The 27,980-nt window shown below is 46.6% G+C and overlaps 1 protein-coding gene across 1 annotated transcript; it reads left to right on the top strand.

The window, feature by feature from the left end:
* Nucleotides 1-143: 143 nt before the first annotated feature.
* Nucleotides 144-15,677, top strand: LOC142802622 (uncharacterized). The gene is made up of 10 exons (XM_075887606.1): nt 144-148; nt 253-335; nt 1,100-1,249; nt 1,882-2,149; nt 3,278-3,449; nt 5,282-5,427; nt 11,755-11,887; nt 13,354-13,512; nt 13,902-14,027; nt 15,474-15,677. Exons 1-10 carry the CDS (start codon nt 144-146, stop codon nt 15,675-15,677), a joined length of 1,446 nt encoding a protein of 481 aa, XP_075743721.1.
* Nucleotides 15,678-27,980: the final 12,303 nt, after the last annotated feature.

The following is a 27,980-nucleotide window of genomic DNA, read 5'->3' as shown; positions in this document are numbered from 1 at the left end:
TACATGTTTACGGGCAAAACTCTGCGCGCAGCTTGCGATAATATTAGTGCTTGTTTATAACACTGCGAAACTTGGACGTTGTCTTCTAGATCACCTGAAGCGGTGCGTCGCTGCCCAACAGAGATCTCGGATGCGTCGTAGCGATGTTGTACGTCCCGTAGCTGAGTTTATTAAAACCGCAGTTCGTCTTCGTACATTGATTTTCGGGAGATTGAATTGATTTGGGAAAAATGTCTGTCTCTGTATATGCAGCTGCACACCCCCGCTGTTCTTCACCATCGCCGGCCTTATCATCTTCTTTCTCTTTGGATCCAACCTCTTCATGTTCGTCAATGGTAACGTATTTCGAAATACAATTGTGTTTATGTTTGGGCTGGGAATGAAAGGGCGTGCAACAATTCGGCACGGAGGCCATGCAGAAACGAGCGCGTAAGTTCTGGTTTGCTCCGCCAGGTGCCGCACCCATCGCAGCTGCTCACAAGAAAACTGTGGGCTTTTTCAGTTAATGCGCTCAATCAATTTTCGCTGATTATTCAGTAGGTTAATCAGCCCTTATCTGAAGTAAACACATGTCCCGATGTCATATGCATCGATGTTTATCATTATTCGCATCTAGTCGCCGCACTGCTAGCATTTGTCTTTTTCACAAGTTATTTTTATAGCTACCTCGGTAGGCCACCATGCATAAATTATGCCCTCGACAGGCATCTCCAGTCGCACCGCTCACCTGAAACGAGTTGCTCGCCCCCTTGCCTGCCTCATCACCTTCCCGTCTTCGTTCTTTTTTCGTACAGCGACACACTGGCACGGCCTTGCTACCGAAGTCAACGCCATAACCTGCCCTTCCACATTTTTGACCACTTTAAAAGATTACTTAACGATTTATTGGAACATGGCTTTTATTTTTCATGTATGCACCCACACCTTATTCAATACTTCTTCAGTGTGGTCTTTGAAGAATAAAAATGAGAATAAATGAAAATGTGTATGCAATAAAACATTTAGCAGTGTCGATTTCGTACCAGCAACGATATCCTGTATCTCGTAGGCAGTGATTATGCACAAAAGTGAGCTGCGCATGCGTTCTTATCGCGTGCAGCCAACGTAGGAGGCGCTGCCGGCCTGGAGGTTACAGACGAGTCCGAGGTGTCAGTCTCCACCAATGACGAGCCGCACATCATCCGCCGCGCACTGAACAACGAGTCCGAGCAGGACGACCATGCGAACATGACACAAATGAAGCCTACAGGTAACTGAACACTCGGAGTGGCATTCACGCCGCGTTCACGTGCTGCGCCTACATTGTGTCCGTTTTGAAAGTTATGATACAAATTCGCGCGTATATGCATGCCGAATGTTACAAAGTTCATGCACGTCGTGCATTTTCGCGTTACTGGCATCTCACACAGGTGGCATCCAAAGTCTTACAAATTGGCTTACAACGACGCACCCTTCGGTTTTTTTTTGTTTGTTTCATGTGGAAACAGCTCCAAGCCACGTGAACAAACACGGAGCCAGAAGTACGAAGATAAGACAAATCCATGTACATACCCATCATTCCCATGCTCGCTGAAGTGCCGTGCGTTGCAGCTCCCATAGACACTAGCGCCAGAGTTCCCTCTAGTGGATATTAGGAAACTCTATGGCGAGGAGGACATGGCGCTTGTACGAAGGGTATAGTGAAAACGAGGAAGGAACACCTGTGTCGTCTTTAAACTTGGTTTGGTTTAGAGGCAATTTCTCTGTTATTCTAAACAAATAAAACATTTCGCCCAACGGGGTTGCCCCTAGAGGTGTCTTACGCAAGATCGTCCTTGCATGTGATTAAATAGAACCGTAGCAATCAGCCTTGTCGTGCCTTTCGCATGCGTGTTATTGCAGGCGTTACGAAGCACCCAGCTGAGCTCAAGAGCGGTGGTGCGACCCAGCTGCTTCGCAGCCGATCACTGGTGTGCGTAGTGGGTGGCCGGACCGATGAATACGGCCCGATGCGACTCGACGGCCTCTGCGACGTGGCTCTGCTGCCGTTCTACGCGCTGCGTAAAGGTGGCGACACCTTCCTCAACGACGGTGACAAAGTCACGCAGCAACTTCTCCACAAGGCCGCCAAGGCGGTCAGGACGAGCTACGGCATCCACGTTCCATTCAAGTACGGTCATCCACATTCCATTTAGGTACAGCGATGGGACTTGGGCCGAGGCGGCCTCGATTACCTTTAAACGTTGAAGTAGGGTGTCACGGCCTCAAAATTATGAATTGCAGTTTTTACTCTTATTTCTCGGGAGACAGTTATGTCACAGCTGCATTTTACCGGTACTTACGAAGAAGCAGAAACCTGGGCGCTTATTAAGAAGGTTTGATTCAATCTGGGGATGATAGAGCCTGATATAGAAAATTATACGATATGTGCAACACTAGGGGACAAGAGGAGAGCAGGGTGAGTCAGCGAAAAAATGGGTTCAGAGGACATTCTAGTCAAAATCTTTAAAAAAAATGGACTTGAGCAGGGCATGTCACGCGCACGCAAGTTGAACGCTATCCATTAAGGGTTACTCACTGGCTTCCAAGAGAAAACAAGCATGGCAGGGGGAGGCAGAAAGTTTGGTGGGCAGATGAGATTACGAAGTTTGCCAGGATAACGGGGCTGCATAAAGCATAGAACCGGGTTAGCAGTGGCCACAGTCAGGTTGATGACGATAGATGATGATGACCTTGACTAAGTACGAGTTTAAAATTGAGCGTCAACTTCAATGTAGCGGTAAGGGAAATCGACATTACGTCGGGGGAAGGAGCACCGATGGTGTCGGGCCACTCTAGACTCTAGAGTAATAAAAAGATCAGTAGCACCGCCATCGACGGTTCCGGCTTCACATATTTATGGTGCCCGTGCGCGCATGAGATGAGACCGGTGAGACATCGTCAGCGTTGTGAAAACGCGTTTTAGTTCTCAAAGGCACATTCTTAAACATGTTAAAGAGGACAGTCTTAAGGCCTTCCATGAGGTACAATCCCAGATGCGTTTTTTGCCGCCTTATGCGGCATTTCTTGTGGAGTATGTGCCTGAATCATCGGGCTTCTATACTGCATGCTTCCAAAAGTGTCGGTGAAGCATAGCTACGTAACTAGGTTCACTTGAAAGCTCCACTTCCACGCCAGCTTCCCCCTCAATCGACTAGCATGGACTCACTAACGTCGACTTACGGAGATCACTACCAGTCACTTAAGTCTTAAGTGAAGGAGTGCGGCGACACATCTTATCTCTATGTGCTTCTTTCAGGAAATTGTCCAAAGTTAGGGACGACCTTATACGAAGAAGAGCTCAGAACAAGCTGAAGAAATACTGGGCAAACAAGAATATCTACCACTACGCGATTCTCGACCTGCGAATCTGGCCCAACGGCAACGCGTCATGTGACGAAGTTGTTGGCAAAGCCTTTGAAGTGCTTAAGGTATGCGCCGATGAGATCATACGCATTCAGATTTCCATTGCGTTAAGCTGGGTCAGACTCGCCTTTCGATGGTGAAGTTAAAGGTACACCAAAGAGAAATAACAATTTATGTCTGAGTGAAAGCTCAATGTTTGACAATGTCTAAAACAACAATAGTATCAACAGCAGTGCCCTACTCACCAAGAAATTAAGCTAAATGTTCGAGAAGAAATGCGCCACAGTAGGGCGTTCGCAAAATGATCCCAATGACGTTAGAGTAACCGCCTACAATTAAGTACTAGTAACAGAACTAGCTGCAATTAAAAAAGAACCTTCCATGCATCAAGAGCCGTTATAAAATGCTGCATGTCCGTTTCTGTTTGATTTTAAAAAAAAGTTAACAGGCATTACAATGGTTAATGGCATGAGTGACTCAAAAGTTCTGTTTTTGTCTGGTTAAAGTGGACAGGTCATGCTATCTGGCGAAGCCCAGTTGAACCAAGCACGGCTGTCATCTCGGAGGCCATGGCTGAAAATGGTTCAATGGCTGTTGCTGCCGCTGCGTTTCGCGCTACTTTCGCTCTATATACTGCTACTAATTTCGCCAGCCGCGCAGTAAAGCCTGGCAACGCTGTGCACTTACACAGTGACGGGAAAGTGTCCACTTTGAGGCAGGTAATTTGAAGTGCCCTACGAGATGTGGACCACCAAAACATTATTTTCTTTCAAAATAAGCCCTTCCTTGGCACAAAAGCAACACTGCGAGGTTTCTATGCCGCTATTTCAACAATCAACATCGACTTAATATGCCTTTAGTTCCCCTTTAAGGGTTTAATTGCTGATGTTGCAAAAATGCAAATTAAGTAAAGCGAAAAGTTGCTAATGTGGGAAAGGGTGGTGAAGCTATCATCTCACGCTCAAGTTTAGCTTATATTAGAGAAGTTGACCATTTCATTTTTGCTGCTAAAAGATGTCGGAAAGGTTTTCGTTATTAAGCAATAACTCAATCGCCGTAGTGCACTTCCGATACTTAATACAAGAAACTTTCAGCTTTCTGTAGCTCTTTTGCGTGTGCCTATTTTATTGCTTAAACCCTTGTTTTAATCAGAGGGTTCAGGTGATATTATGCCATAAGCAAGTTGCCCATAATAGCACACGCTGTTCATGATCCATGGTTGATGACGACTGATAATGTTGTTTCCTGATAGCACTATTAACTTGGCCGCGCTTGGCGTTCTATATGGGCTGGATTAGATACCGACAAAGGAAAAAGTGTCATTTCTGTCGCCGTCCAATTTCGATAACTTAAGTGGCCTATTTACTTTCTACTGACAATGTCTAATTCAAGGTGGCATGCAGAGCTTTGGGTTTTAACGTGAGCTTTCGTTGTAAATGCTGCGGCTTTCTTCGGCAAATTTAAATGCCCACTGACACAGCGCATTCCAAACACGTAGCTCTGAAATCCAAAGTAAGTTCACAGGAACGTTTCACTATATAGCCTGAAATGCATGTGTCGGTGAGTTCAGAAACCTGCGTTTTTGCGCAACGCTATTCAGACAAGCTTTAACATAGCATAAATGAGGTTGCACCGTAAAACCTTGGAAGCATATTAACATTGCAAACCGACAGTCGATATCGAAAAAGACTCTGAGTTATCACTTGCCCTTCAATGTCAAAGTCGGATGAAGCTGGTGCTATCGGAAAGGCCTTTTTTTTTCAATGTTTAGACGTTCTACAGTCAACAGATGCTTGCAAGTACATGTATACTATAACTTGCAAATGTACACATTCAATATCTGCCCTAAGACTTCGAATAAATGTATTTCAAGTAAATTTTTTTTATCTTGTTCTAGAAATTTAGAAGTATCCAGGACCACATGCGCCATGTGACGTCAAAGAACAACACGGAGAAGCAGCGAAACGCATACGTCATCCTGGGCGTCCATCTCCGCGTGGCCACCAACAAGGAGCTGTTTGAAGCCCTCGAACACCATGTTCGGTGCGTAGCTCTTGCACAATTGTAAGAGCTCTCTCAAATTGCGAAGGGGAGATGGGGATAAGACATAAGGTTCTAACTAAGGACGTCAAGTGACCTTTCTTTTATAGACCAAATCGAGCATGACAGTATTAGATTTAAAGCTTGAACTACAATGAAGTCACTTTTAAAATATTTTATCTGTGCGTATTGGTATCACCCCTAATGAAGAGTAACTTCCTCGAATGACAAACTTTTATAATAGATCAAAACAAAGAGCGAGCAATCACTCCAGCTTCCACGAGTCACGCACACTTTCATTGCCCTAAAGTACTGCATTTTTTTGCGTATAAACAGCATACAAATTTTCCTAAAGTTTACATCCAAAAGCAAGAGAAACATCCACACCATCATCCCAAGGGAACCCTGATGGGATGCGAAGCAGCAGCGTTGCTAAAGGATTGAACAGCGCTAACGCGGGCGCTGCGGTGAGCTCTGGGAGATTCGCAAGCGGCGGTTGCGCTAGCGAATCAACTGGCGGTAGCTGCAGCTGTTGCGGCGAACAGACGAGGCGGCAGCTGTGGGCGCTGCGGCGAGCGTGCGGCAGGCGAGGAAGAGAGTGACGTCAGTGCGCACTACGGGGGGAGCGTGACGTCAACGCGCAGCTGTGGCATGACCTACTTGGCACCGCTCCAACCCCTGCGGCGAGGAGAGCACGTTGCGGCGCGTTCGTACGGACGCACTAAGGGACAGCGTCACACAGGCTGGTCAAAGAGCTGCTTCGCGTCTGAAGAAAATCAGTTTGGCCTCAAGGGTGATGTAATCGCGCTAGTATATGTGTTCGCAGCGAATTATAAAGTTACACGACGCAAGTCTATTTTGAACCGAGCCTCTAAAAATCACTGGCATATGGGAATACGGCCGCTCCAGGGACCAAGGCGGTTTTCGTTAACATGTCGTGTCGACGCGAAGCGGTGAGACCATATCACGAAGTATACAAGCTGTTTGCTGATGCTCGTTGAAATAGCACGCTCACAGGCACTCGCGACCGCGTTATGTAGGATTCCATAACGGCGTCCACAGAGCCAAGTTCGCAGTTTGCGACCGAGCCACGATGTCATTTAGTGCGAGGAGTGGGTGATGCGACGCATGTAATATTGCGCGGCAGATGCGTGGAATCGCATCAGACATCACAAGGAGTTTTTATTGCGAAATTAGTGCTTGCTTTAAATGACCACCTATAACAAAGTGCACACGTATAATTCATTAGAATTTTTAGCAGTGGCATCAACTAAGTACGCATCTGCACATGCGCGCAGCGGCACATGTGCCTTACAAACTCTTTGTGAACTAGTAATCATGGCATAGTAGCACTTGGACACTGTACTTGCAGTACGCATTCTAGCATGTATATCGAACAAGCATGGGTTATACGGGTAGTAGGTACTTGTTCATTTTGACAGGATCTAGCATCTGTGTTTTGTACGTGCCATATTTTGTCAAAATGAGCATTCTAGGTTCTATGTTATAGTCTGAAAAAAAAAAACAGCGCACAGACCACTCTATTCCTTGATACGCGGTTGACATACGCTACAACGACAATCGAAACGAGGGCGACAGTGGCTTAGCCAGGGAGTGACACACCGGGCCCGTGCCTCCCCCCCCCTTTTTTTGCCATAGCATACATGACAGTCGACCACATCTGCCTGCCCCCCCCCCCCTTTTAAGTCAAGGTGTGGCCACCCCTGCCTCCACGGAAAAAAAATTAAAAAAAATCTACAACACCGTACAACATAACCGGGCGACTTTGTTTACCTACGTGGTTTAAAACGCAGTGCAGAAAAACGATACAGAAGGTAAAGAAGGGCACTGAACAAGCTTTGCCCTCTTCCATCTTGTGTATCGTCTTTCTGCGCTGCGTTTTAAACCATTACATTTTCCACCCCTTCGCTCCTGGACTACCGATTGCGAAGGCAGGGCACGCGGAGCCCGATTACGCCTTGCGATAGCGCAATCGCTTCGGGATGACGCTGTCACGCTTTCCCGTTGAGACCGGCGCTCAAACACCCCAAAGCATTTAATTCGCGACTTACTTGTGGTTATTTTTTGTGACGTGTACAAAATCTGACTAAAAGACTTGGTGTGCCAACACGGACAAAAGACAGAAGTCAAGACAACACTACATTTGGTGTTTGATTCCATCCATCCGTACGTCCGCGTGTGCGTGCATCTGTCTGGCTATCCATCCGTCCGTCTGTCCGTGCGTCCATCCGTCCGTCCGTCCATCTAGTGGACACTCCAAGTTCTGCCATCTCGCATCTTTTCATCATATAGTCATCATATACAAGTACCGCCATCCAGCGGACATTCTAATGACTAAATGAGAGGTGCTATTACTACAAACACGGGACGTACGACCCACGGCGTAAGGATCTTCGCTCCTAAAAAGAAATCGACTGCTCGCAATACACAACCGTTCCCTGGCCACCCCGTATGTGCAGTCTCCGGATCAGTCGTTCGGAATTCAGTCAAGAGCGTCTTTACTTGGCTTTCGCTTGACTTGACACTTTGCTTGACTCGAGTAGATGCAAGGGAAGCAACAGTACCTACAAGCAGTAGCGGGGCATAATCCGAAATCCATGTCCCACTTTTCGTTAAAGGCAGGCAATGCTTCTCTTCATTCAATGAATAAGAATAATAAAGACTAAATTAGAAATAAGTATCCCCAAACCATACCAAACCACGCAATATTCATGCGATACTCCCACCACATTGCGACACATTTACTCGATTTCTCCCGTGGGAAGATGTAGACGACTTTTTTCGCTTACAATTGATTACATGTTAGTTTAATTACCTGGTATGTAGCAATTTCGAAAAAGTAATCAATTATATTACAAAATTACTGGAAAATATTGTTTATTACAAGTAACCAATCACTTGTAACGCGTTAGTGCAACTCTGCTTTCAAAGTTAACTGCGCCTTGGCATTGGAGACTGTTTCATATAAGCCGTGAAGGTGCCCTACTTACTTTGCTCTTAAAAGTGTTATAAATAAAAGAAGCAGGCTGGAGATGTTTTTACCGAATCTCGGCTGCTGTTAAATAAAGTCGGTTTGATTATTGAGGATTGTATGCACACGTTTACATCTAAAAGCCGGGTCGCTTACGGTGGCTTCATGTTGTATTGTGCGGTGACTGATTGGTTAGTTGTTCGGCTATATGGATCGCGAGTGAAGGTACTGGTGGACGCCTGCATTGAAAAAATAAAAGGGGAGAGTGTATTCGGTATCGTTGAACATTTTATCGAAACACTCAAGTGTTTGACATCCTCTGTTCTGCTGAAATGCTGTTGATGTATCTGTTTCTTATGTAATAAATTTTTCTGAATACACCAGCTGCCATTTTCCGCAACGTCGTGTCGACATAGAGTGACAAACTACACTTCTTCTCTATGGTGTCGACTCGTTAGGAGCGGCTTGCTCCTGTCCCGCAGTGCATGGAGTACCTTTTAGATGCGAGGAACCACCGTATTAACACGGGCTTTCAGCGAGTCCTGTCGTCGTAGCACGCGTCATGGAAAAGCAAGTGACGCGTTCGCTTAGGAAAAGCTCGCCAGAACGCGCTCGCCCGCGAAAAACAGCAGCGCCGCGTTCTCCGAGCGGCTAATATTAAGACGGCGCGTTGGCTCAGGGAAAGCTCACAATATGAGCAATGGGTGCTCTACGCCGTTCTGCGAAGCTGCTCGCCGCAGTGAGAGAATGCTGTCCTCTCCTTGCTGTTGACGCGGTACGTGTGGGAAACGTCGGTGCTGCGCGCACCTTCCCAGGTTTTGCGTGTTAGTGAGGCTGTTTTGCCTACACTGCCCAACCACACAAAAAAAAATTGCCCGCAGCTTCCCTCGGGGAAACACTGAGGAGGATGCGGAGCATATAATTGGTTAACGGGGTGTTAAAGAGCGACTTACTTGGGTCGATGGCTAAATTGGTTAACGTGGTTGTGAAATGGGGTGTTAAATTGCGACTTACTTGGGTCGCTGGCTAAATTGGTTAACGTGGTTGTAGGAGGGGTGTTAAATGAGTGAACACGTACGACACGTATCCCGTTTTCGAAAGTCCGGGTCCTCTTGTCGACGCTTACGTTTCAGAGCGGCCGAATCCGGTGCTGCTGCTCGACGCTGACGTCTCTCAGCGGCTTCACGTTCTCTAAGTTAAGCATCTTCCGCTCGACGCCGACGTTTACGTTCGGCGTCGCGAGCTCTTCTCCGCGCTGCCTTGTCTTCGGACAACGACTTGGTTGCGGTTCCGCCAACACTTTGGCCGGCGCTGGTCGAAGGGACGTCGATCATTGCGACCTCGGACGTCGACGCGCCGTACAAACCAACCGACGAGCGGCAACTGAGCGAGCGAGCACCGACCTTGAGTATATATACAGCGCGACGGCGCATGCACTGTCAGCTGTCGAATGTTCGAGAAGGGGGAGAAGCGCAACGGCGCATGCGCGCGCGTCAGCTGCCGATGTTCTCGAAGCGCGACAGCGCATGCGCGCGCGTCAGCTGCCGATGTTCTCGAAGCGTGACGGCGCATGCGCGCTACATTATACAGCTAGCGAATGTTCGTGAAGAGGAGAAGCGCACGCGGTGTGTAGAGGAGGAAGGGTGCACAGATGGTGGAGGAGTGAAGCGCGCGCGGTGTGTAGAGGAGGAAGGGATGCACAGATGGTGGAAGAAGGAGGAGGAAGCTTGCGGACGGCGGACGGCGCCGCACTACAAGCCTCGAGTATTAGATGCTCCACATCTAAAAAAACGACAGTGTGAATACGGAAAGAAAGAAGAAAGAAGCAGAAAAATATGCACAAAAAAGTTAAGGACCATCTCCCCGAAGGGAACCCTGATAGAATGCGAAGCAGAAGCGGCGCGCACGGCGTCGACCCGGTTGAAACGGGCGTTGACGCAGGTGCTGGAAGAACTGTTGAAGCGAAACTCGGTGTCTAGAGCGAAAATTTGTTTACTAGAGCGAAAATTTGTTTTAAACGCAAAGATACAGGGGGCGGGTTGGGTTTCCTGTAAGTTTCATCGCAGAAAGACTGTTCGCTCACTGTGGGCTGGAACGTTGCGAGCAGTGGAAAGGGTGAAGCGAGAGAGATGACATGTTGCGGGCAGTGACAGGCTAGGGATAGAGACGAAGTGACGTCAACTCGCGCACACTGTGAGAGAAAGATTGACCTACTTGGTACCGCCCCAACATCTGTGGCCAGGGGAGCGTGGTGCGGACGGAGGGACAGCGTTACACAGGCTAGTCAAAGAGCTGCTTCGCATCTAATAAAGAAGTAGCAAATAAAATACAGCAAGCACAGCCATGTATATACTGTATAGCAACGGGAGAGATAGAAAAGTGATTGTGAGAATGAAAAAGAGGAGGTGGGAAGATGAACATAATACAGTCTTGTACTGTATAGCAACTTGTGGGAAGGAAAGTGAGGGTGAGGAGCAAGGCAACATCGCTTGCTCCTACCCTTCCAGCGATGCCTATGCCTTTTTATGAAGCATTGCTATAAAAATAAGGATCGACAATTCTTTCTTATTATTACACAGTCCTTGCAAAAGCAGCTCCTCTTGACTGTTCCATGTTCTCGGGTATTCATTCTTATGGTTTGTCATTGAATAATAGAAGTTCCGTTTTCATGTAGTAGCTTTTTTTTGTCTCTGCAAATCTGGCGACAACATTTTACAAAAGGGCAATTTTTAGCTACTTTTAACCTAAATTGTGGCTTCTTTTTGAAATATAGCCAACGGCAACGCTGTCCTGAGCTGACCCGACGTCCATCACTACTGTACATAGGTCAATATTTTTTATTTTGTTTTCCTGCCTAGCAGGCTTCGAAAAACTGATGTCTTTCGCTTTGTTCGGAAAGTGAAATATATTCAAAGAAAACATTTACAAAACCTGGTTATGCTGTTCAGCTCGATGATTTAACTTTTTATTAAAGAACACTTGATGAAAAAAACCTAGGCTCCCTTGTTCACCTAGGGTTGTTCAGTAGCACTGCGCACATTGTCTCTCTCTCTCTGTCCACCCGCCGAGGTGGTCGTGTGGTTAAAGCTCGACTGCTGACCTGAATGTCGCAGTATCAAATTCCGGCTGCGGTGGTCGCATTTCAATGGAGGCGAAAAGGTGTATATACTCGAGTGCGTAGATTTAGGTTCACGTTAAAAAACCACCAGGTGGTCAAAATTGATGGAGACCGGCACTACGACGTCTCTGATAATCATATTGTGTAATTCTGGGACGTAAAGCTTCAATTATTAATAATAAACTCCCATCATTAAACTGAACGTGTTTGATGCCAACAGGTACTTTCCGATCAGTGGCCTGCTTGTTCGTACTCACGTCACCCATCGGGAAGCTTCGACGCTCCCTAGCCAATGCAGTATCACCGGCCCTGCGCCCTACAGGTTTAACAACGATCCTCAAGCAGCCGGAATGGTAAGAAGGCATGAATCCGGAGTCCTCCACTACGGTGTCTATCATAATCATATGGTGGTTTTGGGACGTTAAAGCCTAAGAAGGCAGGAATAAAATTAATTTACGCTTTTAGGTTTGAAGTTCCTTAAGATCGAGGCTTCTCCGTTGGCGTTGTGCGCCGCAGCCACCACTAACGATGTTGATGGCGTTGATGTCGATGACGATGAAGAGCAGGTGCGTTCCAGACCACACATTCTCTTTCTGCCAACACGACACACATGTATGCAATGTTCCAATTATACGTCATGACGATCACGATAATGATCACGGACAACGACTGGCTCAGTGTGCAGTAGATGACGTCTGGATATGCTCTGCGATGCATTTCGTATGATTGGAAACAACCAATAACCACCAGGGGAACGCGCCCATACCTCGTCTCTGTCCACTTCGGGCTGCATCCAATACCACAAAGCATTGACCATTAAAGCAAAATGCAAAATGCTCAACTCAACACAACATACTATATAATTACCAGTAAACATCGTATATAACTGTGCATTGCTTGGCACTCATTGACATGCGTGAGTGGTCAATGATATGAGTAATTTACAGTACACCCCCTCATTATCATTCACATTGTGGATATACCGTGTTTTTTTTTTAATGTGTCATGAAATCCTACTGTCAGTCCAGTTGAATGTCGGTGAAGTCAACATAAAGATGTCCACGACATCTCCTTTTTAGCTGACAGGTGCTATCGTTGTTTCGACACGTTATTATCAATCACGCCAGTCAATCACTGCATGTATCTGTTAGTAAGTATATCAAATATTTTTGTAGTAGTGGAACCGAAATTCGCATTTCACTACAGGCATTTACAACATTTGTACCTTACCCTCCGTGGTGGTCTATAGTGATTATGGTACTCGACTAACCATAGAGTTTGCTTAGGTGTCGGAACAGCCCTTGAACAACCCCGCTCGTCTCCATACTTTCCATACGTATTTGGCGGCGGCGGTGGCGGTGGCGGTGGTGGTGGTGGTGGTGGTGGTGGTGGTGGTGGTGGTGGTGGTGGTGGAGGAGGAGGAGGAGGAGGAGGAGGAGGACTGATGGACGCACGGACGGACGCACTACCAGATGGAAGCAAGAACGAACGGACGGGCAGAAGCACGGAGGGACAGTCCCACGAACGCACTGACAGACGCTTCAGCCCACTCACCGTCATTCACTCGATGTGCTCCGTATTTTCGCGCAGGAAAAATGTCGAATTATGTTCACCGACTGCAGCTTCACCCTTGACCCTATTAGTCATTGTGTCTAACATTTCGATACAACACGTTGTATATGTTACCCGATCGCCTGTAACTGTACCTCTTTCACAATCAGTGAAATGTTTCTTGCGACATTTTGTCTCTCTCCCTTCCCCTCTCTATCTGTGATCGTACTTGTGTGTACGGCTCTGATGAAATCTATTACTTCGACAGGCCAGCACGGTGTCGTACGTAAAGAAATTACCCTGGACACGGCACATGCCTCTGGTCATCTCGTTCACGCTATGCACGCGGCTGTACCAGTCCGAAGCAGAGCTCCGCATCGACGCCAAGTGTCGCGAGAACGCCACCGTGACGACCACTTCATCCACGGTAAAATACAGTGTCGTGCTATTTGTAGGTCAGGTCACTATTTGCACATTTTATTCTTTCAATATTAGCAAGTTTCGTACAGTAATCAGAATTAGAGACCGAATCGAATAGTGCAAGGAGCGAATAAGTTTCGGTCGGTCGGTCGGTCGGTCGGTCGGTCGGTCGGTCGGTCGGTCGGTCGGTCGGACGGACGGACGGACGTACGGACGGTGCACACAGAGTGAGACTTGGTGTCTCGCGTTATACTCTATCGCAACCCCTGTTACAAAACTGTTACAGATAATACATGCCTATAGTTGTCCACCTGCCTGCCATCCTACCATATTTCTCGCTGCTTAAAACTGTACGATGTATTTGTAATGCTAAAATGCATCCTTTGAAACTGGCAGATGTGCAGTGAAAATCCGGGCTTCTACGCAAGCCAGGCGATCGACAAAACTCAGCACACGGCTTACTCGTGGAAGAAGCCGGATCTCCTGGCCACGTACGACACTGCGGACACGATGAAATGGAAGGCAAGCAAACGCGATGGTGTTTGGGCTTGAACCGTAAAGTTTAAGAAAAATGTTACGCCACGTGTGACACGCTTGGGTGTGAGTATATGCCATGGCACCGTATTGATGAACATGACTCAAGAAATTCCGTGCATTCCCGATGCATCGTTCGCCGCGGTGGTCTAGTGGCTAAGGCACTCGGCTGCTGACCCGCAGGGCGCGGGTTCGAATCCCGGCTGCGGCGGCTGCATTTCCGATGGAGGCGGAAATGTTGTAGGCCCGTGTGCTCAGATTTGGGTGCACGTTAAAGAACCCCAGGTGGTCTAAATTTCCGGAGCCCTCCACTACGGCGTCTCTCATAATCATATAGTGGTTTTGGGACGTTAAACCCCACATATCAATCAATCAATCCCGATGCATCGTTTGGACAAGAAGACAAGCAAGCAGTAGTGAGAGCATAATCACAGAGTGAGCGTGGTATGTTGTCATGTTCTTTCATGACACACATGTCATGATTATCATGTTTGCACCAGTCATATACCTTCGTCATTCGTTGGTGTCACCTAACACCAAAATTGGTATATGTGAAGCTAGCGAAATGGCCGCGAGCACACTATCAGCGTAGCATGTAGTAATGTTTCACATAACATGTATATCGTGATTATCATGTTTGCACCAGTCATAAACCTTTGTCATCCATTCACATCCCGTAACACCAAATTTCGTATCTGTAAAGCTAGCAAAACGACCGCGAGCGCACGATGAGTGTGGCGGGTAGTCATGACTTGCACGACGTGCACGTCATGATTTTCACGTTATAGGGTCTGTCACTTACGTTAACCACGCAGTCATGTCATACCATAGCAGTTTTGCAATATGTCATGTGAAGGAAACCACTGCAAGAGCAGCAAGACCATGAAATGTAAATCATGACGTTCATGATATACATGTCATGATTGTCATGGTTTGACTCGTCAATTATGCTCGTCATGCAGTCATGTCATGCCATACCTATTTTGGTATCGACACCATTATCGAGAAGGCCAGGAGAGCTGAAGGTTGTAGGCGGCTTGATAGATAGATAGATAGATAGATAGATAGATAGATAGATAGATAGATAGATAGATAGATAGATAGATAGATAGATAGATAGATAGACAGACAGACAGACAGACAGACAGACAGACAGACAGACAGACAGACAGACAGACAGGCAAGGCAGGCAGGCAGGCAGGCAGGCAGGCAGATAGATAGATAGATAGATAGATAGATAGATAGATAGATAGATAGATAGATAGATAGATAGATAGATAGATAGATAGATAGATAGATAGATAGATAGATAGATAGATAGATAGATAGATAGATACGGTCAAAGTTGCCCAAGTTCACCAGGATATGCTTCGCATTTAAAAGCAATGAAGCATTTATGACGACGCTTCTCGATTGCCCCTCTCCCATCTGTAGGTGTGTTCCCTCGAGAGAGAGCATCGTCCTCTGAACCTGAGTGTGGCGCTGTTCAACGTCGAGTGTGACGACTGGCGTGGCAAGTGCGCTAAGCCCAGCACGTCGCATATGAAAGCTTCCGCGAGGACGCGTGCGCTGCGCGCCTACCTGCGCCGGCTGTCCCGGAGGGCCAGCGTGAACGCCAGCGCGGACGGCTGCCCCTGATGACGCACTGGGCGAGCACCCTCCAATGCGCCGCACGGGTGCATTGAGCGTACTCTTTTCTGCGTTATGGAACATGCTGGCGTGCCCGAAGAAGCACAGACGCGCCGCCGGCATGGCACCTCGTCTGATAGCCAGGTCATTCAATAAACATTTACGAGATTGTCGACGATGGTGTTGCCTGCGGAAGCATGCTATAACTTGTTCATAAGTGTTTTGGTGGCGTAGTTGACCACCGTCACCAGTGATGTCCATGACGTCTTCTCCATGCAATGAGAGAGAGGGAGAGAAAGTATTTGTTGTATAAAGCCTTGTGAGTGAAGGTGCGAGGGTCCCTTATTCCATTAAACCTCTGGCCTGGACCACCCGCCGGGCTCGAGTGACCAGTTGACGCTGGTCGAGGAGTTCCGGGGTCCGGCTAAGAGATCGCAGCCACCCACACTTCACTAAGGAGGTTCGAGCACAAATCTGTTCCTTCTGCTTGTAGCCTTGGGACGTTCACTTGAGACACGATAATATTCAGGACCGAGTGGGAGATTGGAACCAGAGCCCTCGGCGTGGCAGTCAAAGAATTCTACCGCAGTTCCACGCCGATCGATCGAGCAGTCGTTAAATGCGAATAGCGTTACGAACGCACTTGTAGCTTGAAGCTTCCTATACCCATATTAGAGAGTGCTAAATCTCAATTCTTCATCGGCGTATATAGCCACTGCATAAACAATAGCACACGTAATGTCTTCCGTATTTGGCTCTCATCAATGACAAATCGCATTATTGCTACTTCTCTACTTGGAAAAATGAAGAATGGCGTAGTGGGTACTTGGCAGTTGTGCTTGTACAAGTCGCTGCAAGAAAGTTTTCCGCTGGTTCTCGAAAGGCCGCTCCTTCCTCTTTATGTCTGTGCAGCGTATTCAAAGTATGCGCCTCATTTGTGTGTGTGTTTTTTTTATGCGCCGAAGCTCTAGTGGTGCAGATACTGAGGATACAGGCCATCTGGATGATGATCATGATAGCCTTAAAAATAGCTCGCACCCACTCTGAGGTATTGACCAAGATACAATTATTTAGATAGTGAATGACACAATACTTTTAAATCTAATGAATTTAAAAAAAACTACAAGGAATTAAATTTTACTTATTGAGGAATTTGCAATGAAAACCGCCTTGATTTGATTAAGAATCTTTGTACTGCAGAACAAATATCCCGGTGACAATGAACTAACAAAGAGGCTCCGAAGGAGAAAATATTAAAAATAATGAAATCCAATCTAATTCGAATAAAAGTCGTTTTAAGAATGTTTTTCCTGAGTGTCTTGAAGCGAGTACACGATAAAAAATCATGCTCAATTGTTCCATTCTTGTTACAGAATGAGCAAGGAGGGGAAGGAGCTAGACCAGCTCTATGCGTGAAGTAATTTAGTTTTGGAGCTCTACAGCGTAATTTCATAAAAATAACTTCTTCTTTGTGTGTTGGCCTGAACTTTCTACGCCAAGGGAACAAAAGGCGTCGATATTTGTAAAGGTGAGGGATTAATGTTTTCCAGAGTATTCAATTATGGCACGCCTTCGAAATCTGTCACGTATTATGAGTGCCGATGTGGGAATAATTGAAAGTACTGGACCACTGAGACAGGCTTTCGCCAGAGCGTCCGCCATTTCATTGCCTTGTGGCCAGCTGCAGAGGTGGCCTCCTGCCTCTCTTTCCTCCTCTTCACTGTCGCATCACTTCTTCTACAGCAGACCGGTACTTAAAACTAGCAAATACAGCCGACTGGTAGTTAAAACTGGGCATGCTATACAAACTAAGCCGTCGAACTTATCACATCGCAGCAAAGGGTTTCGATGATTCAGGTAAGTTGTCCTGCAAGAAACCCGATGTTCCGTGTCTTCGTAACGCGTCAAGAACTGTCTCCTGTTCGGAAAATCCGCCGCAGTGGGGATGACCCATTGATGAGGAATCGACAAGAACAAGAACACAGCCTCGAAGACAAAGACGTCAGAGCACGGGCATCCTTGCTTCTTGTGCTTCGTAGCGGTTCTCGACGCTCGATTTTTCTAATATTCTGGAGTCACTGCAGTGCGACCGCGCCTGACGACTTATGACCGGTAACCGCACGCCCACTCAGGCACAACTACCAGCCTGCAATGACGAACGCGAATATGGCATCGACGAAGGTGAGAGCGGTGTTACAGTGCTATAATTTACGCAATGTCTATTCTCCCGGCAACCGGGAAAATTGTTCAAAAAATTTCTCCCGGCGGTCGCCTACCATTGGCTCTCATATGTCACGTGACTAACTGCCGTGAGGAGAAGAGAAAAAACTGGCTGCTGCGGGACAGACTGGGCATACGTAGCCTAGCGTGCCTTAGATTAGGTTAGGTTAGGCTGCGAGACAGATTGGACAGACGTGGCCCAGCGTGTGTTGGGTTAGGTTAGGTTACGTTAGGTTATGTCGAATAGGTTAAGTTCTACCGGTTTTTGGGAAAATCATACAAAAAATTATCTCGGCAGTTCGTTTCTTAGCTTTTCTTACTTAAGGCAGCTCCAGTACTGCAAAGCCTGGGGAAATGCGTCACTCTAAAAAAAAAAACGACGGCATGTCCATGGAATGAATGATGATGAATGATGAAAAATCGTGAGAACATTCTTTCAATTTTGACATTACGAGCTGGTAAATGAAGTGACCGGAAGTGTTTTTGTGGGGCACAACGCTAGCAATCTTGAAACTATCTATATGGTTTCACCTGTACTAGTAGAATCTTGTTTAAAAAATTGGCCCCTGATCTGCATGTTACTCCGCAAATGTCGTTGAAAGACGATAGTATTGCGTCTGGAATGAGTGAACAAAGAAACTTTCTTACCATTTTAGTTAATTATTGTGATGAATTTATGGTTATTACTGTTATTATATACTTTGTTCGTTAATTTTAACTTGGTTTTAAGCATTGCTACTGTCGTGTTATGGCTTGTATTAAGCGCTTTACTGTGAGCGTGACCACGCCCCATGAGATGCATAGATGGATGACAAGCCGGAACCTCTGAAGTCTGCCGTACTTTAGAAATAGATTTCTTTGCGTGACTGCACCTTATATGCTACCTGCTTTGGCAAGGATGTAGACCGCCATCTCAAACGGTGGTGTATAGTACGTCATAGAAGCTCTTCAGGAGCGTTTAGGCGGTGCGCGGTGCAGTCACGAAGGCTGCGACTAGTGTATTGAAACAATGTGACGCACGAGGGGGGAAGCCCATCACTGTCGCATATTCGAGGTGCACACTCAGAACTGTGACTCTGGCATAGCACTTCACAGCACTGCAATCTGTTGATCGATATGTGGGGTTCAACGTCCCAAAACGACCATATGATTGTAAGAGATGCCGTAGTGGAGGGCTCCAGAAATTTCGACCACCTGGGGTTCCTTAGCGTGCCCCCAAAGCAGCACTGCAATCAACCCGAATGTTCTAAAACTATTAACCACTACCAACACTACCACCGCCATTAACTTCACTACTATACTACTATAGGCTCACATTTAGGTGAACGCTATAACGTAAGGTACACGAGGTAGTCGACATTTTCGGAGCCATTCATATACGGTGTCTCTCGTAACCATACCATGGTTTCGAGACGTTAAACTCGAATAATTATTATTTCTAATACTTTGCTCACTCCACAGGTGAGCGGCACGTGGAAGCCGACGGGCAACGGCCCCGTTCTGGGCGGTCCTATCAGCGGCCAGCGACGCCCACGTCCGTGGGCCAAGAGCAACGGGAAGAGTGTCGCAACCTCTCTCACCTGGGGTTGTTCATGCCATTCTACCTGCTGCCGCTGCTATTCTTAGGCCACAAGGTACTTGGAAGACACGTCAACATGGATTTTCTATAAGCGAAGAAATGTCTCGGGTTTAAAAGGAAAATAAAGAGAACAAGGAATCGAAAGTATACGAACAGCGCAACCTAAAAGTAGTTACAGCGTAACTATAGGAAGCGAAGAACGCAGGCCACGTGTGAGATAATTGAAGCCTATCACATAAGTAAGTTTGACGGTACATGTGTAAGTTCCGCATCAGTTGCGCTATTGCAGAAAGAGATTCAGTACCTCGATAATTTTTAGGATATGTATTTGTTTCAAGCTCAATCAACAGGAGACAAGAGTTTTGTTGATATTGTATCACAGTGGTCGTAAACTGCACCCTTCTAGGCATGCCCATTCTCTTCTTTTTTTTTTTTGCCTATATATGTTCACCACTCCGCTATTAAATCACTGTTGAAAGTCAGCGCTCTTCGCTATCCTTGTTTTCTCGCTTCCGTGTACTTACGCTGAAACTACTTCTTGGTTGCGCTGTTCGCACTCTGAGTTAAGTAGAACTTGCCCAACTTTTCACGCTTCACAAGAAACTGCACTCGGAAAACTCCAATCTTATCAATGTCACAATTATTCGTAGGCTAAACCCCTTATTCCCAAATGTTCCTTGACTTGAACTACACTTGGCACCGGCTAAAGACAGCTCGTTCAAAATATGTTCGCGCTGCATTGAAGGCGGTGGCAAGTCAAGTAGTCAAGTCAAGGACCGTTTCTGAATACTGGGGTAAGGGAGGTGAAAATCTAGGTGTAAGTTCAATTTTCATCTTTAGCGCCAGAATCTACCTCTGCTCCTTTCGGGACTTACGGGATATAGCTTGGAGAGTTGAGCTAAGAGATAAAAAAATGACCTTATTCTACTACATGAAAACGATATGAAATAAAATGTATAAACTGAAAGTGACTTGGCTTAATTCGAGCTGGTTGCAGTTGACCGCGGCTTGAGCACTAAACAATGTCTGCAGAGCGTCGCGCCAGGAAAGCAGCGCACCTAGAATTGCCTTGTTCTTTACTATGCGTCGACATTCCGTTTGATATGCTGGTCGCAATGTCGGTTGTAGAATCATAGCTTGGTGCGGTTCCGAGAGTTCCTCAGTACGGGACGGCTTTCAGCTCTCCTATAGTAGAGTATCGAGTTCTCTAAATCGTTAACCACTTTTTGTGAACACAAAATGTTCTGTCGAAATGTTATTGACATCTGTGACAATAAATTTTCTAAACACACAAGATTAGAGACAGAAGCATGAGTAATTAAATAATAGCGCGTCGTCCAGGCAGCCGTCGTCATGAACATGCGTAAGTGCTGCCAAACCAGAGTATGGCGAACCTCATCAATGGCCATCACTGGACGGTGCGCCCTATACCATTTCTAATGCTTGCCGCTGTTCAGGTTTCATTTAGCGCCGATATATAGTACTCTATGTCGTTCCCATTTCGTTTTAAATATGAAATTCCTTTCTTTCAGACGATTGTTTGTCAACAGTAGCGACAACTCACAGCTCTGTCGTAGTTTGAGTACGATTTTCTAAACAGAATAGCTCTTGGGGGACATGCAGTACGCTAAATCGGCTACGATTTATATCCGCGCGCGTTAATGTGCCGATTTGCCGTGGTTTCAGTGCACGTCAAAGAAACCCAAGGGGTTGAAATTTTCGCTGTCCACTACGGCGTCTCTCAACTGTATCGTGGTTTTTTGTTACCTTGAACACCACCAGTTATAAGCCATACTACGTGTATGTATATGCTTATTATCAAATCAATGACGTGAGTTTTGAGAGCTCGCTCATTTATTTTTGGCACAACCGTAATGACGACCAGCAGATGCCAATGATGTTATAGGCGACGCTAATTATGGGTAATTACACTGTTTTACTTGTATTGTAGCAATTGTGATAAAGATGTGAAGAAAGTAAAGTAGACTAAAAGACAACTTGACACCGGCAGAGACCGAACTTGCAAACTTCGAATAACACGCCCGCTGCTCTATCCGACTGTACTATACGGTGGTGGTCATCTCATCTTCCACGAGTATACTTGTGCATGCAAATCTGTCAGTTTTAGTCAGCGCCGCCATGACGACGAGTATGGAACACTCTGCATGCCCGCTGGCATCAAGCAGTGCCTGAAAGCTGCAGGTGAAGTCCCTTCCAGCCGTAAGTTATGCTTTCTTTTTTTGTACACATCTATAATAGGTTTACTGCAAAAGACTTGAAACAGTACACTACACGTTCCTTAGCTTTCTTATCTGCTGGTTTTCTATAAGTATCCATTCGCTTATGCTGTTTGCGGCCAATACGTGCAGCAGGCGAGCTGCGCGTACTGCCTCCTGCTGCCGCCGCTGCTGTGGGCCTTCAACTCGCTGCCAAAGCCCGCCACGGCCCTCGCGCACCTGGTGACCGTGCCGCTTCTGGGCCTCATGGATGCAGAACGAGTGGCTCGCCAATACCTCGCCGTGCGTGTCACACTGTGCGCACGTGACGTGCTATACATAAGAGTGGGCTAATCCAGCATCGTTTCCAAATACACGCGCATGCCTCAGTCGCGTTAGATGCAGAAAAAAAGTCTTAGTGATGCAATGGGAGGAAATAAGGTACAGTGGCAAACAGACACCCACAAGGTTGACGGCACGTATACAGTATACTTTGCGAATTGAAACGCGACTTGACTTTCTAGGAGCGAAGGTCTTAAAGCTTTAGGTAAAACCCCTTCGCGCCATTCGCTAGCCGCGCATTGTCCGAAAAGCAGCTACTACCTATAGCCGTGTCAACTAACGGAGACAGCTTGCTCAGACGCTGCGCTGAGTTAGCCATGTGTGGCGCGAGCCGAGCACTAGCGACAAAGGTTCTTCTCTTCAGCTGGGAATGCCACAACCAAGTTTGCACGTCAGTTTCTGGCGCTGAAGTTTGGAGATTTCTGCGCGTGTCTGTGACAGGTTGTGCTTCAGATCTACTGCCCAAAGAAGGTCAAGAAGGCCACGTTATGGCCTTAATATTGACAAACTTCGCTGTTTACTAAGCTTTACGCGGCTATAGTGTAAAGTTCTCTTTTAACTATATCGACCTCAACAAGCTATTCATGTCACCACAAATATCATCATCATCATCACCACCACCACCATCATCATCATCAGCCTGACTACGTCCGCTGCAGGACAAAGGCCTCTCCCATGTTCCGCCATTCAACTCGCTTCCGTGCTTGCTGCTGCCAATTTATACCCGCAAACTTCTTAATCTCATCTGGCAGTCGCTTAAGGTAGTGTTGGCTCTGATGTAACATTTCTAAACAAGAAATGACGCCAGTATGACATGAACTAAAAATACTGGAAACAAAAGTACGTGTATTACGCAGCACTAAAATTTCGAGTTTCAGTACGAGTACTGTATACACACAAGTGCTGAACTCTGAATTTCATTTCTTTTATTTTCAATTACTCATGGTCACGCAGTACGCACGATAGCGACTATCACAGTCGTCGGCCGTCTGGGATCTAACCATTGGCAGAACGCGTCGCATTTTACGCGTGAATGATCGAAAGTTCCAGCGTTATCGCTCGGGCTCGCCTTAGCACTGAAGCAATCTCGACTAATCATGTCGCGGGCGCAATCTTACCAGAATATTCTAAAGCAGGCAAGAAGTTGGCTTAACATGGTGGCACAACTTGCGCCGAGAGATGGTAACATGTTTTTGTGAATGAAACTCGATCACACCAAAGAAAGAAAGAAGTTCGCGTACCAGTATGTTGATTTATACAAGGAAATAGCAAAGAGTGCTTGCGTGCATACTGCAGTGTGACAGTTTCCCAGTATGGAGTTTGTTTCACTTCTCATCTACCGTCCCATTACAGCAGCAGGGTCGTTTATACATTTCCCTAACACGAGTGGAAAGTGGAAGCCACCTTCTGTTTCTTCTCAGATGTATCGATCATCACCCGCCCCGAGGCTAGCTTTCTACAGGTATCTTGGCTTGGCACTGCCTGCAAGATCGTCTGCACCTCATCTGCTTTTCCTCAGCCTCCGTCACCGGTCCACCTATGACCAAGAGACGATGTGATGTGATGAAGTAATCACGTGACATGATGATGTCACACATTTTTTCGACGTGACGTCATATGGTGACGTCATCAGGATATGGTGATTATTTTTTGCATCACTTGTATTAACGCTGCCTATAGGCGGGACGCCGACGGTAAATTTTCACGCTTGATGAGGCATCTGAAAGGGTTTCGTCTTAGTGTATGCGTACGTAAAGCTGTCCGGTAGGGAGTTCCTGTTCCCATTCTCATTCACCATTCTACGATACCAGCCATTTAATATTACGCCACTGTGGGCCGGCTCTCCCCACATCGTCTTTCGGCCCAGGTCGACGTACTGACGATGGTCCCGCTGCTGTTCCTGGTGGTGGTGATGGACCATTGGAGCCACGTGGTTCCCAGCACAGCACAGGCCATGTGCGCCCGCTTTGGACTCCGCCGGGGGCAGCTGTTCGCCGCCGTGTGCGCCTGCTCGTTCGCCTGTTCCTGGTTCTTCTCAAGCGCCGTCGCGTCGGTGGCCATAATGTACTTCCTGGACCGCATGCTGACCACGACCTTCATGGAGGGCATGGACCGACCGCGTTACGGTGCACTCCCCTGGACACCTTCTCCGCGCAGGCAAGGAAGACGACACCATTGTGCTAAAGGACGCCACTTGAATAAGCTTTAAAGCAACCCTGAGCCACTCCGAGTTCAAAGACGAAAGAGTGGCTTCTTACAAGCCTTTACAACCCATCCCATAGGCGCTATCTTCCCGTCGCCGCTTATGTCTTCATAAAATACGCTCAAAATACCAGCGTATGGCTTATAAAGTTTCCGCGATTTTCGGTGGCATGCAGTTACCTCTGTTTGCGCCGCCAAATATGCAAAAAATGAAGGGCAATCGTTTGATCGCGCACTACATCTATGCGAGACATGGCAGAACGACCGTTCGGCTGCATTTCGAAGCTTTACAAAGCACGGTAGGGCACAACCTTAAACTGATATCCCCTTTATACGAACCAATCCAGAGCTTATTTCTTCATGACGTCACGTGAAGAGACTCAGCCATCAGTAATTGCGGCTAAAACATGGGTTAGAAGACAATAACACGCCAGTTATTTATATTTCAGTGGTCGTTTATGGGGGTTCTTTGATTATTGTTGTTGACGTCACTCTGTCAATTTACGCCGTTAGGCGTACCTTCCATCAGGACTCTGCTTCCGCGCCTGCTGAGCCACCTCCCGCCAGTGACCAGGTCCTGTTCGAGCAGTTGGCCCAAATGGTTGTCAGCGCGGAGAAGCCCGTGAGCTTCAAGGAACGCTTCAATCGGAAGCGGGCCGCAGAAGACTCCAGTAACCGGGTCCCCAAAGGCGTGACGATCAAAGTCACTGTTGATTCTTCCCCCGTGAGTGTTGAGCGTAACACAATGCATCTGAGAACCGCTGTGTATACTTTACATATCCTACGTTTGACGCGCTATGGGTACACTCGGAAAGGTCGAGGAACCAAATATCGTGTCGCAATGCCACTTTCAGCTGAACTCATCGGGAAGGGTAAGAAAGGGGAAGGAAGGGTCTAACTTTGTTCATCTCTAATTGTCCCAGACGTGTGCTACGGCCTTTCTCATTGGTTTAAATGTCCGCCATTACAAAATTTGACAATATGAGGGAATTCGACACTTTCCAAAATAGCCCCCTGCTACCCCTGATCAGCTTGGAGCCGGCACCAAATTCAGAGAGTAGTGGTAGTTAACTTATTAAAATCAATACAGCCACAGTCAATTCACGCCTTCTTTAGCGAAGTCACGACGCACCCGACCCTCCTCTAGCGTAAAGGTGGCGAAACGAGCCTCGCTCAGGGAGATTTTCCATAAGAACTGTACTTTGGTAAAGTGTTGCCTGCCACTCATGCCTTTTCGTGACCCAGCAAGGCAGGATGTGTTTAGAAAAAAGTGTTTCACGATTTCGAGTTCATTGTACTCGATTATGGGAGAGCATGCAGTGAACCATCCCTGTGTCGATCGATTGAAATATGACTAGACAAAAATACAGCATATCCACGGAGTGAATGGTGATGAGTGAGGTGAAGCGTCCGTGCGCGTGTCCATCCATCCATGCGTCCGGATGGGCGGACGGACCGACAAATGGACGGATGCATTGATGAACAGACAGACAGACGCAAGGACAGTCCCCCCCGGACGGACGCACGGACGGACGCATGGACGGTTGTGCTGTAGTTGTACACAAGGACAGATGCTTCACCCCACTCATCATCATTCACTCCTTTGATGTACTGTAGAAACCAATAACGCCATCTAGATATATTATTCCCAAGGACATACACACACAACGCCATCTATTGAGCAAGTCATAAACTAGAGGTGGCTATATACATAAATAGGGACATGCATACGGAGGATAGAACGACCCACGGCCTAAGTAGCTTCGCGCCTAAAAAGTTGTGCACCATTCAGAGTACTTAGCACTCTGCTACGGGAGTGCAAGAAGCCGTGCCGCACAACAAGGTGTAAGAAATCGTGTTTAGAAAAAGTGGTTAACGATTTAAAGTGTTTAAAATTAATTGTGAACGCTTTACAGCACGATACGCGCTCTGCTATGGAAGAGCCATAAGGTGTCCCGTGAAAATTTTGCAGAGACAGGGGTGGGGGGTAGAAAAAGTAGACAACAATTTAGAGTAGTATAGTACTCTACTATGGGAGAGCATGAAGCCGTCCCGTGTGCCTCACACTTGATGAGGTTCTGTTGAAAAAAAAAAAACTACGCCAGGGCGATGTCGAGATATCCCGAGCCACAAGAACAATAGCGTTCGGCTCACACGCTGTGTTCAGAAAAAGTGGTGAATGATTTAGAGTACTTGATACTGTGCTATGTGGGGCAGCTGAAAGCCGTCCCGTAGGCCTCACACTTTATGAGGTCGTTTTAAGAATTCAAAGGCAGATGTGTTTTCAAAAATTTGATAAACGATTTAGAGTTCTTGGTACTCTACTATGGGACAAGCTATCCCGGAGAAACGATTGGAACTAAAGAAAAACGCATATTGGTCTGGAAAAGCACTCATCTTCACTTTCACTCGTATGCCAAAACATGTAACGGCCGCCTCAGGAGAAGCACCTTAAACGCAAGTTTTGCATTACATTTTTTTTTCAAAAGAAAAATTTTACTTATTTGTATGATCACCCATACCGGCTCTACATCGTATTGCGCTGAGGACGTTTTATTGCGCATTTATGAAAATCAGTAAAGTCTGCGTAAGAAGTGTTCTGTTTCTACATTTGTTTTGCCCTCTGGATACAACACATTCAAATGGTTTCCATGTTTCGTGGTATAAAATTCAGCGCATAAAAACGACACACAGACGAAGGAGGACACAGGACAAAACTTTGAGCGTTTTGCCAGCTTCGTTTCTCGCAGCAGCGCACCACTTCAGACACTTACAACTTTTAATGCTCCATACTTCACAACTATTCGCTAAATACAAAATGATCAAATTAAACCTGCTCTACGAATATTATTTAGCAGTCTCTTTTAGATCTGATACCATAAAATGTCGCGGCTACATACGCAGTTTAGCTAACTTGCAATTGAATCCTTCAACGCGCCTAGACCGACACTCTGAATATTGGCATGTGCCGAGACCGCGCACAAATTACGGCTTTCAGACATTGAGTTATTGCTTGCCGAATATACTAAATACATCAGGAATTAATTATGAAAATGTTCGTATGCTCTCTAATATTTTTATTTTAAATATGCTTTATTAATTTGTGTGCAGTATTATTTTCTGTTTGATTACTTCTTTCTTTCGATGTATAACATGTGCGTTTTTGGTTAGTATAGTTTGTTTAACTTTTTTTGTTCTGGTGCAAAGCATATGCATTGCTGTTTTAAACTGTCGTGTTTTTAATTTGATTTTGTCGTTTGTGTTGCCACAGTTGCCACAGTTGCCACATGGATATGGGGCTTTGTCAAGCTGTTTTATACAGCTTTTTTCCTCTGTCCCAGCCACTTACTGTACGTGTCCCAACTGTATGTGGTAAATAAACTAAGCTCAAACTGAAACTTCGATGAAACACGGACACTTCGAAGAGTGTGCAGTGTTGTCGCGGGAATGGATATACGCACGTGTGGTGTGGTACACAGAGGCCTTGCATATCGGCAGCATAGTGGTACCACATGCATCAGCCAGCCGTTGGTTAGCTTGCATAAAGCCCGCCTCGATCAGCCGGGGTCTGATACACGCGACCCACACATGACTGTCATATTGGAGATGATTGATATCGACAAGTTGTTGGGAAGGCTGGCACCAAATATCCATAAATGACCAGCGTAGCAGATATGGAACAGACTTTGTATTAAATGGCAACGTCGCTGAATATATTCTCTCCTCCCCGCAACCCACTCCTGCGTCCTTCGC

This window comes from Rhipicephalus microplus, chromosome 3 (assembly GCF_043290135.1).
Source record: "Rhipicephalus microplus isolate Deutch F79 chromosome 3, USDA_Rmic, whole genome shotgun sequence".
Classification (NCBI taxonomy): Eukaryota; Metazoa; Arthropoda; class Arachnida; order Ixodida; family Ixodidae; genus Rhipicephalus; species Rhipicephalus microplus.
Note: the sequence above shows the minus strand (reverse complement) of the source record. Positions and strands in the feature narration are given on the sequence as shown.

What these genes read in the sequence shown, in the direction of transcription:
- LOC142802622 (XM_075887606.1), top strand. An exon ending in GACACAAATGAAGCCTACAG is followed by an intron (nt 1,250 to 1,881) that starts GTAACTGAACAC and finishes GTGTTATTGCAG; the next exon opens with GCGTTACGAAGCACCCAGCT. An exon ending in AAGCCTTTGAAGTGCTTAAG is followed by an intron (nt 3,450 to 5,281) that starts GTATGCGCCGAT and finishes ATCTTGTTCTAG; the next exon opens with AAATTTAGAAGTATCCAGGA.